A 16,684-nucleotide genomic window follows, 5' to 3' on the forward strand; every position below is an offset into this window, starting at 1 on the left:
CAATGAAGGACAGAAGATAAATTTTCCTGTGCCATATTGTTTTAAAGGCTTCAGAACTGGATGAATCTAGAAACCTTATGAAATCCCAGATTTAGCAACATGGCATAAAAAATATATCCATACCACTTTGGAAGCATTTGGACCAGTGCACCCTTCCACTGACCTAAAAGGCTACTGTTCTGTGATTTCAGCAACTGTGTTTGTGTTTATAACTGTCAGCGTGAGCCATTTAAATTGATAGCACTTGAGTGTGTTATTTGAATGTTTGCATGAGTATGTACAAACAATAATTTGTATATTTTTACATAAAATGAATGAGTGAGAACTATTAAACTAGGAAAAAGCTGAGAGAATGCATATAAGAAACTGACATGTATAGTTTACCTCTGGGCTGTGGGGCTGGTGTGATGGAGAATAGAAACTTCATTTTGTACTGTTTTCACCTTTATAAAATATGAATGTGTACTGTTTTTATCATTGAGAAAAAACTTTTTTTTTAAGTCATCGAAAAGTAAGTTAGAACTTTGGGCTTCTGAAGGATTTTATCACATCCATAGGCTGGCTACTCCTTAGCTATTTCAGCCAGCCACCTTTCAGGGGAAGAGCAACAGCAAAAAGGTTTGCTCGGGAGCAAACCTTTGTGACTGGTTTTGGTGCCCACGTCATGGGGATGTGCAGAAGTGTTTGTGACTTGTTGTGCCGCAGATGGATACAGAGAATGCTTGTTGCACCATGTGACCTTCAGTGGCTTCATGGGTTGGGTGGTTGGAGGCTGCACACCACTAGTTTTTAAAAGTTGTGTGTCATCTTGGGAAATGGTTTTATTTTAAATCCAAACATCTGATTCTTACAACGTGTTCATTTTACTTAATGCTCCGAGCTCAGATTTACCATAGTGTAGAATGCAAAATTCATGTAAATTATTATAATAAAAGAGGAGCCGTCAGAGAATGTGTGGAGGGCCACCTCTGGGAGCTGTCTTTTCACATTCTTCCGATGCACCATGTTGAGAAACCCTACCCTGAGTAAAATGTGAACAGGTGACAGTGACTTGTAATCCTCCTGCTGCTTTATTTGGGTTTTGAGTTCTGAAGTTATGGAGTGGAAGGAAGTAGATTTCATAAAAGGCAAATTTTATTAGCTCCATTTAGCCAAGTAAAATGAATGTTTGATTATGTACTTAGAATTCGTAGTGAATCCAGTAAATGCCTGAGCTGGTAGATACTTTAGTCATTAAAACTATAATCCAATTAAAGCTAAGGAAGCTAAATAAACAAATTTTAATCAAATTTACTTTAATTTCTCTCTGTTTCTCTCCTTTTTTTTTTTCCTTCCCACAGGTCACAGTAATGAAAGGCAGTAATAGAAATAAAGATCATTCAGCAGAAGGAGAAAGGGCTGGAAAACGACCAAAACGAAAGTGTCTTCAGTGGCACCCACTGCTGGCAAAGAAACTGCTGGACTTTTCAGAAGAGGAGGAAGAGGAAGACGAAGAGGAGGATATTGATAAGGTAATTCCTCTGTTTAATATAGAAGATTTGACTATTCGTTCCAGAAATGGCAGTGATCATGGATGGTGAGAAGGTTGCATTTGTAAAAGTCTGTGTAACTTGAATCCTATTGAACTACTCAGTTTACCTTTTTATTCCAGGTACTGACGACTCTTGAAGTATCTGTACTTTCTAGTATTTGAGACAGAAACAGATCCTTCTTAAACAGTCTTTCTGTCAGTTAACTAATGATTTTCAGGTAATAGGGTAATACTCAAATTACAGTGGAGATGGGGGTATTCAGAAAATTTGTTGTGCTCACCTGGCATCCACCCCGTTGCTCCTCTGCCTTCTCTCTCTGCTTCAGCCTAGCCTTGCCTCCGTAGGCAGCCTCAGCTGCTCAGGCCCCTATCTCCGCCACCTTCATGGCATCTGGCAGTTTTCACCCCCACCAAGCCTCCTTGGTCATTCAGCCCTCCACATCCCCTTCTCTGGTCTCATGCTTGAGCAGCCAGCTTTTATTTAGAAAGTCACACAACCAGGCAGGTGACTTTACAAAGCCACACATTCCTGTAAGTCTTGGCTTAACTGGTTCCTCGTCCTCCTCCTTATTCAGCCTTCAGAACAAAGACTGCCTCTCCAAGAGATGGGACCTCATCATCGCAGGTGTCTTTCCCACCAGACGCATCCCCTGTCCAGGGATTTCCTTCCTGGTATTTACCATTTACCTTGTGTTTAGCTGTGTGCTTGTGGATGTCTGTCTTGCCAGACCAGGATATCAGCTCAGGAAGAGCCAAGGCTGCCCCTCGTGTCCTCCTCTTGTTGGAATCTAGAATGGTGCCTGGCACATAGCAGGTTTTGAATAGATACATGTTCATTAGAAAAATCAATGAGTACATATTCTGTGTCACTACAACTTTTATAAACATGTTTTTAGTATTCTTCAGGCCTTTGACATCCATTCAGTCTTTTGTTCTAGGCTCGGGTCAGCTTCCAAGACACCGTGTTTTCTCTTTTTCCCATTTCTTACCCGGATACCCTTTCCGGTCTCTCTTCGCTGAGCTTTTCCTACTCTTTTAACAGAGAAAACAGAGGCCGCCGGAAGTGACTCCTTCAGCTTCCTCTACTCACCTGCACGCTTACTACACTCCTTGCCCATCTTTTCTGCCTCCTTTCCTTTTCCAGAGAAACCAGTGTTATTAATTCTATTTGAGGAAACTGCCAAGTTTATCCCGATTTGATCATTCTGACACAGTGGTGCCTGTGGGTCTCGTGGTCCTTGAAGCAGTCTCCTGCTTCACTCCTGCAGCACGCGCTCCTGCGTCTGTCCCAGGATTTCTGTTGCTCTCCCAGCTGCACCTTCCTAGCTTCTTTCAGTTGATGCCCCTCCATTATTCTGCCCTCAAGTATTGATGCTCCCTGGGCTTCTCGGTTTCTCTCTCCATCCTGGACCTTTCTCTTAAACTCTACATTCATGATTTTGACTATTCACCTGACATATCCACTTAGATCTCCAATCAGAACCGCAGTTTGATCGTGTTCAGAATGAAGCTTCGAAGCCCATCATCCTGCGTCTCCCCTTCCTCAGTAAGTGCGGACCCCTAGCTTTGAGCTTGGTCAGACCAGAAGCCTTGTCTGTTTTCCTTTGCTCAAGTCTCAGGTCCATCCATCAGTAGATTTTCAGCCATGCCTTCTACATGTGTTCTCAGCTTGACTCCTCCTCAGCACTGCCTCCTTGATCCACGCCACCACCGTTTCCAGTGCAGACATATTTTGTGTCACTACAACTTTTATCTATCTAGATCTAGTGCCCTTCCACAGTCTGCTCTCAGCAGAGCAGCCAGTGGGGTCCTTTCAAAAGGAAAGGCTGGCCATGCTGTTCTGCTTCATGAGGGCAAGGAATTCACAGGCTCACGGCTCTACCTGCACCACTTAGAACGGTGCCTGGTCCCTGTCAGCGGCCCAATAAACAGTTAGTGAAAGAATGAAGTGATGAATTCCCTTCTCTTTTCAGTCCCCACTTGGTGATCTCATCCACTTTCCTAGCCTGGCCTCCTTTGTATTCTTACCTCAGTTCATTACCCCAACCAAGACTTCTCTGATGAGAACCACCTCAAATTTAGCCTGCCTGATACTAATCTTTCTGCTCCCCACCCAATCTAATTTCTCTCATTTGAGGAAAAGCATTCTCTGTTGTGTATGAAGGAGTCTTGCCATTGGAGCTAGAAACACTCTAGCTTTTTTTTTTTTTTTTAGATTTATTTATTTATTTTAGAGTATCAGGGAGGGGCTGAGGGAGAAGGAGAGAGAATCTTAATCAGACTTCACACTGAGCAGGGAGCCCAACTTGGGGCTCGATCCTGTATGACCCCCAAGATCACGACGTGAGCTGAAACCAAGAGTCAGACGCTCAACTGACTGCACCACCCAGGCACCCCAGCACTCTTCCTTTTTTAACTGCTAAATCCAGTTGCATACCAGCTCTCTTGGTTCTACCTCACAAATAAATATTGTTTCTGTTCTCACTTCTCCATTCTCCTCATTATGTCCTTGATTCAGCCCTATCTCCTTTCTTACCTGGACAGCTGGAACAGTCTTTTAAATGGTTCCTCTAGCTTGAATTGCTTATAGTTTTGCTATTATAACTCATGCTCTATACTGCTGACAGAAGTTATCTTAAAATACAGATCTAGTGATGTCTTTCCTATACTTAAAACCACTCATGGCTCTCCATTGCATCCAGCTGTGGTTTCCAAACCCTGGTCTGGTACTAGTGTTGATTTATTACAAGGTATTGGCCCCTGGTAAAGAAAAATTTAAGTCTAGTTTTTTACTTTTATATAATTTTATTCATTTGTTCACTTTTTGGTTAATTTAATGAAATAATTATCACATTAAATAGTAGTTGAAAACATTTTTTTTTAAAGATTTTATTTATTTGAGAGAGAGAGCACGAGCAAGGGGAGGGTCGGAGGGAGAGGGAGAAGCACGCTCCCCGCTGAGCAGGGAGCCTGACTTGGGGCTGGATCACAGGACCCCGGGATCATGACCCGAGCCAAAGTCAGACGCCTAACAGACTGAGCCACCCAGGTGCCCCGAAAACACTTTTTTTCGATGTCCATATTTGGCAAAATGATCTATGGTAAAATATGATAACCTATGTTGTCCTCCCAAGGTGGGTTTTTTTTTGGTTTGTTTTTGTTTTTGTTTTTACAGTCTGAAACTACTTATAGGATTAATTGCATGTTTTGTTTTGTTTTTTAATAAGACAGAGCACATTCTTCATGAAGTATGTCCATACCTGCTTCTACAACCTCATGTTCTGGCTCTGTGTTACAATGTCAGGTATACCAGTGCTCCTGAACCGTGTATCAATTAGTAGTCATAGAGCCTTAATCCTTTTTAGTTTTCTGTGTCTCCCCATTGACTACCTGACACATTCTGATTCATCTTTCAGAATTTAGCTCAGACAACACATTTTCTAGGGAGACTTCAGTGTGCTCTCATTCATCCACTAGTGCTTCATTACTACACTGGTTCCTTGTAATCGTCATCATACTGCTTTTTAATTCAGTCACTTTTATGTCTTTCTTCCCTCCCCAGACAGTAAGCTCCTCGGCCCAAGATCTTGTCTTATTTATCTTTTTTTCCAGCTCTTGGCTTGAGTTTTATAATTTAGTAACAGAATCAAAAGGTATTCTTTTCTGAAGGGAAACTATGATTACTTCCTCAACCTACATAATAATACTTTTTATGCCTTGATGTTTCTATAGCTTCTTAGATTCAGAATGCAAAATAAATATTCCCCGAAAATGCAAATCGTTGTTAATAATTGTATAATGAGGAAGCTAAGTCTGCAGCCCTCACTCCCAATAATCTCTAATGTATTTCCAAATCAGATAGCTATGACTTTAAGATTCTTCCACTGTACTGTTTTGTTTGAAGATAATCGATGGTTAATTAAGTGCATTTGCAATACTTAATTTAAACTTAAGAGACTTTTTAAAAAGACCAAATTGGATTAAGCTAGTGATTTGTCCTCGAGTATCTGTAGCACTTGCCCAATAAACATGATGTAAAAGAACATGGTTTCCTTACAGTAGTGGTTCTCAGACTGATCTTTAGACCAGCAGCATACGCATCACCTGGGAACTTGTTAGAAATACTAATTCTCAAAGCCCACCCCAGACCTACAGAATTGGAAACTCTGGGAATGGGACCTAGCAATCTCTGTTTTAACAAGACCCCCAGGGATTCCACTGCCGCTCAAGTTGAAGAGCTAAGGCTGTGCTATATAATGCAGACTAACAATTACCTTAGTCCTTCTTGATTTTAACTATGAAACAAGAAATTAAAGAGAGAGTTTTAGTAAGCCTTCTGGACTTCTGTTCATGGTTACACTGTTTCCAAGAAATAGCATAGGATCACATTTGAGCGTTAGAAGATATTTAACAATCCTAATATATCCTGAGATTCTCTGATGAGAGGTATCTGCAGCCCTGTGCAGGAAGTAATGGAAGAGATCAGAAGCAGAAAGCGTAGGCCAGAGGCTAGAGCAGTGGAAATGACAATTACACAGATGGCATGGGCAGGATTAGAGCTTTGTAGAAGTTCTTGAAGACCTCGAATTGAATGCAATGCTCCAGAAAAGGGAGGATTCAGAATCGATGTTGAAGGTTTAAGCCTAGGGGAATTTATTCCTATCATCATAGCATTTCAGTAAACGAGAAAGGTTGATATTTACAAACTAGAAAATTCACTATGTAGTTCCTCCTTCAAATAATGTTAAATGTCTGTTTTGATTTTTACAGTAGGAGGCTCCACTTGTGAGTATATAAAGCACTGAATAGTCTATATTAAATTTTTATTGCCAACTTTCATGTTACACATTTTCATATTATTAACTGTACAAAAGCACTTTCCAAAGAGAAAAAACTAATATTCATGTATTTTTTGGTGAATGTTGTTGTTAATCTTGAGACCCATATATCACAGAATGGGTTTATTTATTTTTTGAGCAGTTTGTTAAGTACTGATGTTATATTTACCAGACATTGAGCTAGACACTGTGATTGTAAAGGTAAAAGAGGCTTTGTCCTCAAAGAGCTCACTGTTCAGTGAGGGAAAAAGATGTAAGTAATCATAACACGATAATAATATGTGCGGCAATAGAGACATGCACAGGTTGCTATAGAAACTAAGCAGAATACATCGTAAGTTGGTTACCAACCACTAATAGTGGTTGATGATTAATTTTTTTGTAAGTTGTTTAAATGGAGCTAAGAAAAAATACAATTTGAAAACCAGAACTAACTGTTAAAGCAAAATTGTCCAGGATGTGTTAAACATCGGGCTTTTGTTTTGGTTGGTAATAGGTTCAACTTCTTGGGGCCGATGGCCTAGAGCACGATGTTGGTGAGACTGATGATGAATCACCCGAACAGCGAGCTCGGAGACCAATGAATGCATTTCTCTTATTTTGCAAACGTCATCGCTCCCTTGTACGTCAGGAACACCCCAGGCTTGATAACCGAGGTGCTACCAAGATACTGGCTGATTGGTGGGCTGTTCTAGATCCAAAGGAAAAGCAGAAATATACAGACATGGCCAAGGAGGTAGGTTACAATGACAAGGTTTTATGATGGCTGTGAGCAATCAGTCCCATACCCCCAGTCTTCAGATATGTGCTGAAGGTCTAGCAGCACAAAGGGGAATCCTGAGTCAAGTGTTACACGAAAACATAAGAGCTTTGTTCTATTCCTGAATTCCAAGTCCACCTTCCAAATGCTGGTGGAGGTGCCAAGAGCAATCAATTGCCAAGTTTTTTCATTGTGTATACTCCACAGATTGATGTGGGGGGTTGATTTTTATGAATGGTAATTTATTTATTATGGATGGAGTTTTTTAAAAAAATTTTTTCTAGGAACCCAGCTTTTCCTGTCAGAGAATGCCCGTGGTAAAGACAACAATCTTAGATCACTCTAGTTGTGTCATGGGAAGGAAGCCTCTAGTTCTAACACTAAATAACCTTGTGACAGTATCAAAGTCAGTATCTGGGTTTCAGCCTTTTTTATTTTTTTTTTTGATGTTATTAGAATGAGGAAATTGGACAAAAACTTATATCCCTTTCCGTTCTAACATTTTTTGATTTTGTAATAAATACAGTTATTAAGAGATAGATGCTTTGGTTTATTTCTGTTGTGTAGGTAGTGCAGCATGAATATTTAAAATCAGTGAAGGAATGAATGGCAGTGAAACTTGACGTGTTATGATATGTGCACGCATGTAAAGACTTCGTAGGCAGAAGCACTTCTATGCAGGAAGGCTATTCAGAGAGGGGGGATTTGGATCAGTCCTGACAGCAGTGACTGAATTCCTTCAAAAATTGTACACCAGTCTGTTTTTAAATTAGTCTGAAATTAATGTGAGTTAATCATGCTCTGAAAATGTATTGTGTAATGGATTTAGCAAGTGAAGAAGGAAAGGCAAAGCGGTATCGTTGTGGTTAAACTTGAAAGGAGTAATTCTCACATTACTCCTTCAGCATCGTAACTTGCAAACAATCTTGATTCATGAAAACCCCTGCCATCCAACATTTGGTGAAGTTCTATGAAAAGAAGAACCAGCAGGGGACAAAAATACAGAGTTTCAAGTGACACGTTTTATTAGACATCTCAGTATGTGGAAAAATAATTCTTTTAATTGCTGTGGTTTTATTGAGTTGTTTAACAAGCTAATATGTAACATAAAAATTTCTTATGCAATGTTAAAGGATATTTGAATCCAGAGTATATGATTAGCGTAGTTGTTATGTAGTTAATGTTCACATAAGACTTTGTGAGTTGGCTATTATTAAAGACAGGATTTTGACTATGTAAGGGTATCTGGAAATTTTTTTAAATATTTTTAAAGATTTTATTTATTTATTTGAGAGAGAGAGATAGCTAGAGAGAGCACAAGCAGGCGGGAGGGAAAGAGGGAGAAAGAATAGGAGGCTCCTGGCTGAGCAGGGAGCCCTACATGGGGCTCCATCCCAGGACCCCAGGAACAGGACCAGAGCTGAAGACAAACACTTAGCAGACTGATCAACCCAGGTGCCCTGTGTATCTGGATAATTTAAAATCAGTTCCAGTAACCTACATGATTTTAAATGTTTCAGTAGATTTCAAGTAGCATAATAGTAATTAACAGCATTTTCCCATTAAATAGCCTTAAATTTTTTTTACAGTCCTATGCTTATATGTTAAAATAAACAATTATCTGAAACCTCATAGGGAACCGCATTAACTTCCTATAATTAAACACTTGAGTTTGGTTTTGGATTGCTGTTTTTTGATATCATGCAGCCTGTCCCAAGTACATTGTTTGCCTTTTCTTAAATACTGCTAATTTAGAAACCCAATAGGTGGCCACTTTGAGAGGAGGAAGTATTATTTCCATACAGGAAATCTCTTACTAATTACTTAATTAGGCTCACAATATTTGCCATTGTGGCGCCCTAATGCAGTCTGTTAAGGTGGCCTCCCGCGATCTGCTCCACGCGGAGGCGCACCTTCCGCCTTGCAACCTGCCTTGTTTGCAGCTGCTCTTAGGAAACGCTGTCTCATTTCTAGTCAAGTGTGGAAGGTTCAGCCACTTTCAACATCATTCTATAATCGGTTTCTGGTCGTGAGTGATCCTGACTTGTTTCCGTGTATTTGCTACATGGTTTAGAAATAAAAGTGCAGGCCATTGTGCTGGTGCTTTTTGTGTTAATAGTGCCGTCTTCTTGCAATGGCCCTTTCACCAATGAGAAGCTTCCTTGGGGGACGTCAGTATACCAAGTCTGTGGTGGTTGCTGATGGTGAATAAGGTCTCAGCTCTGCAAGGGCCTCTCACCCAGGCAGTCATTTTTAAAACTTTTGTAACGTTTTCGTTTCAGACACTAGATTTTAACTGTATTCTCTATAGGAACCAGACATACTCTTTCAGGATAGTTTTTGTGTGAATGTGAATACTTAAAAAGAGATGTTTTTTAAAAGAAGTGAGGACTAAGTAATACAACTTGGGAGGGTTTATTTTTTTAACCTGTTAAAACTTTCTCTGATGCTTTTCTTGCTCCTGATTATCTTTTAGTGCATCTGGTGAGAGCAAACAGCCATTCTGGGATTTGTTTTCAGTTTCTTGAATTATTGCCCAGTACTCATTTGCATTGTTGGGGTGGGGGGAAAAGGGTTGAATGAGGGTTTCATGCTGTCTGATGAATCTCATTAGAGCAATAACTGGTTATAAGTAATGTAAAAAATACCATCTTAAGGCTGTAACATGGGTCATTGTCTTAAACTCAGTGGTGCGTGTGATAGTTCAGGGTTGAGGATGTTCCCAGGCTGCGACTTCTGATGGTGGGACTGCTGGTAGGAGATTCAGGAGCGGCTTACTTTTCCCTTTAACATTGTATGTCCGCACTCTTACAAATACCGGAATACAAATCTGCGTTTTTGTCTAGGATATTGCTGGAACCTTCCACTTGTCATTTAAACAAATGGTCAGAATTAATTAATTTACAGTCAGTGTAGAAGATCACCTATCTAGACCTCCAGGAAGAGCAGAGTAGGTGCCAAGAAGAGGAGGGGATCTGGAAAGTCAAAAACAATTTTGAATGCCTTTATAATACCATCTCCCTTCTTTTTTGTAAAATCAGAGGCATAAGGCAGAATGCACGCATTTATTGATTGATTGGTTCATCCCAAGCCTGACATTTTACAGAAGCACAAACACAAAGTCAGTTACAATTGTCCCCGTTCTTTAGAGCAGGGATCCAAGGCCCTTTGGAGTTGATATCTTGACCATGTGCACATTGTGGAGCTGGGATACTGTTGCCTGTTTGACTAGCATTCTTTTACTATGTGCTGGTCACTTAGATGCCTACAAGATAAGAGGTTTGAGTTAATTATGGTAAAAATGGTAGCAGTAAAATGTCATGGGTCTAATGGAAAGAGTCTGCTTGTGCTGGGGTGGATGTTAGTGGGGATATTTCAGAAAAGGCTTTATGGAGTTGATAGTATGTGTCCTGGGCTTTGGTGTAGGATTCAGAGAGAAAGGCAGGGATAAGAGCAGATGTGGGATAGTAAGAACAATTTCAGGAACAAGAAAGTTTGTTTTACCCCAAGCCTAGGATATGTGTAGGACACTAACTTAAGGAAATGCTGTAAAGACAAAAATCGTGAGACCAGGCTGACGAGTTTGAAGGTTCAGTTATATGGCAGTAAAACAACTGTGGAATTAAATGCAATAAAATGCAACCTGAAGGTAAACTATAATAGCCTTTTGTATCTATTGCCGTCAGTACCCTAGGAAAGATTCTCATCACCACAAAACTCCATGGAGTTTTAGTGACTAATTCTTCCTTCATATTTCTTAAAGATAAAACTAAACTATTTATTCCCTTGCTTTGGCTTTATTAGAAATGGATTTTTCTCCAAAGAGGACAGACTCTCATTTTCTCATATATTATAACTGTAGGGAATTTTTGTTTACTGTCGCACATATCATGCTTAACAGCATCCGTGTTCTTACAAGCATGCTGTGGCACCTTACACCACTAAATTAGAGTAGCACCTCATTTTTCCCGCATCCTTGAGAAACTGCTGTTACACATCAGTGATTTCCAGGTAGATGAAACCTGGCTGTTCCCTTAAACCCTTTATTTTATATATTTATCCTGGAAACCTTACTTAAAATTTTGTTTATATACTTCCTTACTTCAAGCATTCAGAATGCCTTTCAAATATTTTTGAAAATTTCAAACCATTACTTCCAAACAATAATTATTTTATAATTTGTAATTTGGTGAGACCTTTGTCAACAGTAAGTTATAGTCACATTTTTCTCTACATAGTGAATGATTCTTAACTCTCCTTTTGAATTTCCTCTTTGGTTTTCCATGAATCAGTCTTTTGGGCCCACCCTCAGCTGTTGGTGTTTGTTGCTGTCCTCTGTCAGCCACTTTTGGCTATATTCAAGTGTTCATTTTTGAGATGATAATAATCAATTTTTTAATATTGCTTTATTCTGCCCAGGGTTCTTTTATAAATATTTAACTCATTTAATCCTCATAATAATCCCAGGAGGTAGATTTTTTTTTTTTTCCCCAACAGCTAAAGATGAAGACACTGAGGCCCAGGAAGTAAAGTGACTTATCCAAGGAAGCAAGTTAGTAGTAGTGGAGCTTGAATTCTTGGACTTGGCTTTCTCCCTTGTCAGATCTTTCTAGGTTTCTGCCTCTGAATGTCAGTAAAGATGCCTGCCCTGCCCTGTAGGGTTGAGTGAAATGCCAATAAGGCATTTGTACACACAATCATTCCGTAAAGCTTCAGTGCTCTACCAATGGTAGTTTTTGTCGTTTTCCTGATACGCAAACTGAAGTTTGTTTGTATTTGATTCTTCTCTACCAAGTGATTATTTACGATTTTTATTAGGACCTGTTAACAAAATGAAGGGCTACTAGAATGCAAAACTGAAACCCCAGAGCCAACAAAACGAGTTGTATGGTTTGCCCAACATGGCAGATACTCTCCAGTGTGATTGATAGCCTCTAACAGGATACATGTTCAGCCGAGTGAGCTAACTACTTGACTTCAGAAATACCAGTCCAGTTAGTTAACACTAACATTCGAATATTCAAATAAAATAAAATTATAAGGATTTTATAAGGAAGCCATAGCTAGTGATGAAAAATAGATCCCACAGCAAGTGATATATGGAGAATTTAAACTAAGCCTCTTAAAACTTATTTTGGTATTGGTTTCAAGATACTAATTTTTAGATTGATTGAGGGACCTATAACTCCAATATCCTGTAAGACGTTACTGCAATAAATCTTGATTACTTTGGAATTGGTGACCATTCAAGGGATGTAGATAAAAATTAATTTTTGCCCTGCTTGAAAAATTACAAATTCATACTGTAAATTATTTTGTAAGGAGAAAGTATGAATCGTTTAAGGAAAATACTAAACCTTAGCGAACACATTTTTTAAAAGAAAACTTACACATTTTACAATTCAAATTAGTTAACGTATGAATTTATTAATACATTTTCAGAAATGTAAATAATGTTTTCTTTCCCAGATCCCTATCTACTTTTCACAAGGTAAGAAAATGACATTTTAAAAGAAATTCTGAAATTTTGATTTTTTAATCAGTGCTAACTAATTAAACTGACTTTTCTCCTGATTTAAATTAGGGAGTAAAGTTGTCCTTTTAAAAAGTTTATATATGAAAATGAACCATTGTTGCCATGATAATCCTTATAGCCAATTTAGATAACCTTATCTACAGCCAACCTAGTTTTTCCTTTATAAATTTTCTATAGTGGAACCAAACAATTTCCTGGTCGCTTATTTAAGTCTCTTTTTGAAGTGTATAATTTTTATTGGAGTAGCTTTATCATAAAAGTCATTCAGGTTAATGTATAGCTTAAAATATTTTCGTTCTGTCAAAACCATAAACTGAANGTTGTCCTTTTAAAAAGTTTATATATGAAAATGAACCATTGTTGCCATGATAATCCTTATAGCCAATTTAGATAACCTTATCTACAGCCAACCTAGTTTTTCCTTTATAAATTTTCTATAGTGGAACCAAACAATTTCCTGGTCGCTTATTTAAGTCTCTTTTTGAAGTGTATAATTTTTATTGGAGTAGCTTTATCATAAAAGTCATTCAGGTTAATGTATAGCTTAAAATATTTTCGTTCTGTCAAAACCATAAACTGATTCCATGTTCTGTCACATAATAGTCTCATTTTCTTCCTATTCAAAATATCTAGTAAAAATAGTTCAGATCAGATAATGCTTTGAGTTTTATTATCTAAATGAACAGTTTTAGAGCTGAGTCTCCAGATTAGCGACACTTGTCAAGCATCCGCCTCTCCTCTCCCAGCCTTGGATAATGTGGTTTCTGCTGCCCGTGGGAAGAGGTACAGCTGTCTCAAAATTTATTATGTGAGGGGTCACTTAAACCCCTGCAGAGTTACAAAATAAAAAAATGTGTTCGATCTGTTTTTTAAAAATCAGATAGTTTTTTGTAGTCTCTCCTCTGTGGTTCTGGTAGGTTTTGTTTTGTTTATTTGTTTGTTTTTTAATCATGGTGGTATTTCACATATTGGCCACCAGAATCAGCTGTCTTTATTTGTATAGACATTTCCAGGGGTCCTTACCCCTGGACCTCTCCAGAGTTGCCATTCTTTTCACTGTGTTAAAAAAAATCTGGACTGTAATAATAGATAGAAATGCTACTGGATTTTAGATGTCCCCTCCCCATTAAAAACAAGTAATTGGAGAATAGTTAGTGTATTTTTCATTAACATTAAGGTGCTTTTTAAGGTCAAATTTTCATTCTTATAAATGTTCCAGAAAGGTATTTAATGTTGAGACCCACTTTTTAAAAGATACACATAAATTGAGTATTGTTTTTGGTATATAATAATGTCATTGTCATATATGAAGGAAACAAACTACCATGGCAAAGGGTGTGCATTAACCATTACTGAATGCAGTGACTTATTGTTATTGCTGATAAGGTGTTGTGGTGGTTGGGATCAGGAGAAGGGAGCCAGCGTGTGCTGAGCTCCTTGCATAAATGACAAACCATGTCTGTAAAGTAGATGCACTTAGGTTATCTAAGCAGTTGGGAACTTTGAAGAAAAAAAAAAGGAAACCATCAGGTGAATTTTTATTTTAACGGGAGATTTTTGAAAATCAGTATTTTAACAAGGGGTTAATTATTCACGAGATTGGACCAATAGCTCGTGATTGATGTTCCTGGATGAAAACAGGCTCCCCTCTCACTCCCAGCATGAAGAGCCATGCCCTGGAGATCCAGATGGATGGGGCCTATCTCTTTGGCCCTTTAAATCCTCTAATGATGGATTTTTGTCCACATAGTTGACCAGAATGCTAACGGTTTCACTCAGCTATTTGCTTCATACTATATACTGTCTTCCTTCATTTCTCCCTTACTCAGCCTTCTCTATAATCCCTTTCCTAATAACCTCATCACAACAAATGATTAAGCCTTTCTGTTGTTTCTTATAGTTGAATCAGAGCAAGTGATTGATGAGGTGTCCAGTTCCAAGGACAGAGAGACATCCTCAGACCCCGAGGCTTTTTCTGCCTCCGCCTTCACTTGCTGTTCAAGTGTGTCTTTACATAAATTTATGACATCCCCGTGTAAGCTTTACATTGCTAAAGGACAAGGACTGTGTGTTATTCTTTCCTCTCTCCCACGTTCTTAATGCTTTTGCTTAGTACATTTTTGATTGAGCTATTGAGCGTTGTCTTGTTCCTGCTCATTTACGTTCAGTTTAAGGATCTGCGAGGTTATTATTGTGATACAGAGTTTTGACCCTTCTAGTGAATTCTCAGTAATCATTTTCCATAAAACCCCACATCCTCCAGGACTTTCTCTCGCCTTCTGTTCTCCAGCCCATAGGGATCTTCCCCTTTTACAGATCCTTTGCAAAACCATTTTTCATGCCTGAACTAGGGAAGGCCTATGAACCACGAGTTAAAAAAAAAAAAAAAAAAGTTCGTGTGACTCATTGTGGATTGTAAACAGTTTGAAGGCAGAGACTTTAATTCATGCTCTGAACTGGTGTCTGTCATCTAGTCCAGCATCTTCCACAACTGGGACTTGCTTCTTTAAAAACTCCAAAAAATTTTTTTATTTCTCATGACAAATGTGTTAATTAATTTGTTTGAAAATCTTCTGTCATTTTATAGAGTGGTGACCTTTGTCCAGATGACTGTTCGTCTGACAAACCAGCCCATGTGCCTTTTTCTGGGACACAATAATGATGCATGTGTCTGCTCTTTCCATTTTCACCTCCCCTACCATTTGTCACTTTCCACCTTCAGACGTGAAGCAAGGCTATTTGTCGGCTTCAGCTTAATATGTAAATCCCCCATGCAGGTGAATGCACCAGAGTGGGGTGTCTCTTATATCACAGTGGATACCTCCAAATTTATTCTGCTCTGTGATGGTAAATTCTCGTTTGGCTCTGGCCTTGCATCCTCCTTTTAATTATTCTAGAAAGAAAAGTGGAACTGTATTTTTTCACTATTTTGTGCTTCCCTTCTGTCTACATGTACCCATGTAGCAACATGCAAGAGGTACAGCTTTTAGGGTTTTTTTGTTTTTGCTTTTTTTTAAAAAAAAAGCTTATTCAGAAAACTTGAGTTAAGATAATTTGGGGATAATTCTAAACCATTGATTATTAACACTTGGATTATATGACCTACAGTACAGTTTTCATTTACATGATTTAAAGTGAAAAAAATAGAAATGTTTATTTGGATTAGATATCCTTTCTTCTTATACGAAGGATAAAAGAATCTTTTTTCCTGTTGGGTTAAATAAAAAGCTATGTGGAGCATATACTAAATTAGTTTACATTTGGAGTGAGCGTTTTAAAGGGCAAGCTTATGGGATTGAAACAATTGTATTGATTTAATAAAGTTTCTAGCAGTTAGCAACTTGGAATAATTGTATACATGGAAAATACATTTTTATTAGATGATATAACTTTTGGCAATGTATAATGAATAGCAATAAATGTATTTCATTTAGTTTTATTGCCACAAAAGGGGAAAGAAGCAACGGAGTTGGCAGAAAGACTTACAGGAAAAAATCACAAAAATAAAGGGAAAAGGAGGCTATGGTTAGTGAAGGTTGAAACCTCCAAATTGAAGACGTAAACTGCAACATCACACATCACAGCTCTCAGCGTGTTCACATTTGCAGTTGCACATGCTAATTGTAAAATCCTGGGATATTGGTGCTTCCCAAATACTTAGTTTTTTACAAACTGAGGGTTTATGGCAACGCTGTGTCAAGCAAGTCTTTCGGCACCTTTTTTCCAACGGCATTTGTTCGTTTTGTGTCACTATGTTACCTTTGGGTAATTCTAGCAATATTTCCAAATTTTCATTATTACATTTCTTATGGTGATCTGTGTTCAGTGATTACAGCTTGCTGAAAGCTCAGATGATGATTAACATTGTTTAGCAATAAAGTATAATTAGGATATTTCATTGTTTTTTAAGGTAAAGTGCTACTGCACACTTTTAGACTGTAGTATAATGTAGACGTAACATTTATATACACTGGGAAGCCAAAAAATCCATTTGACTGCCTTTATTGTGATGCTTGCTT

At 38.3% G+C, this 16,684-nt stretch overlaps 1 protein-coding gene across 12 annotated transcripts in view; it reads left to right on the forward strand.

Moving 5' to 3' along the window:
• BBX (BBX high mobility group box domain containing) overlaps window positions 1-16,684 on the forward strand; it is a 260,888-nt gene that overhangs the window by 165,506 nt on the left and 78,698 nt on the right. For 11 of the 12 annotated variants that reach the window (XM_019804242.2, XM_034657819.1, XM_034657824.1 and 8 more), the window contains 2 exons: window positions 1,341-1,511; window positions 6,866-7,105. In XM_019804242.2, the coding sequence (XP_019659801.2) occupies window positions 1,341-1,511; window positions 6,866-7,105 (411 nt within the window). The remainder of the gene's footprint in view (window positions 1-1,340; window positions 1,512-6,865; window positions 7,106-16,684) is intronic. The other variant, XM_034657849.1, reaches the window with a different exon arrangement.

The sequence above is a fragment of the Ailuropoda melanoleuca genome, chromosome 1 (genome assembly GCF_002007445.2).
Source record: "Ailuropoda melanoleuca isolate Jingjing chromosome 1, ASM200744v2, whole genome shotgun sequence".
In the NCBI taxonomy this organism is placed as follows: domain Eukaryota; kingdom Metazoa; phylum Chordata; class Mammalia; order Carnivora; family Ursidae; genus Ailuropoda; species Ailuropoda melanoleuca.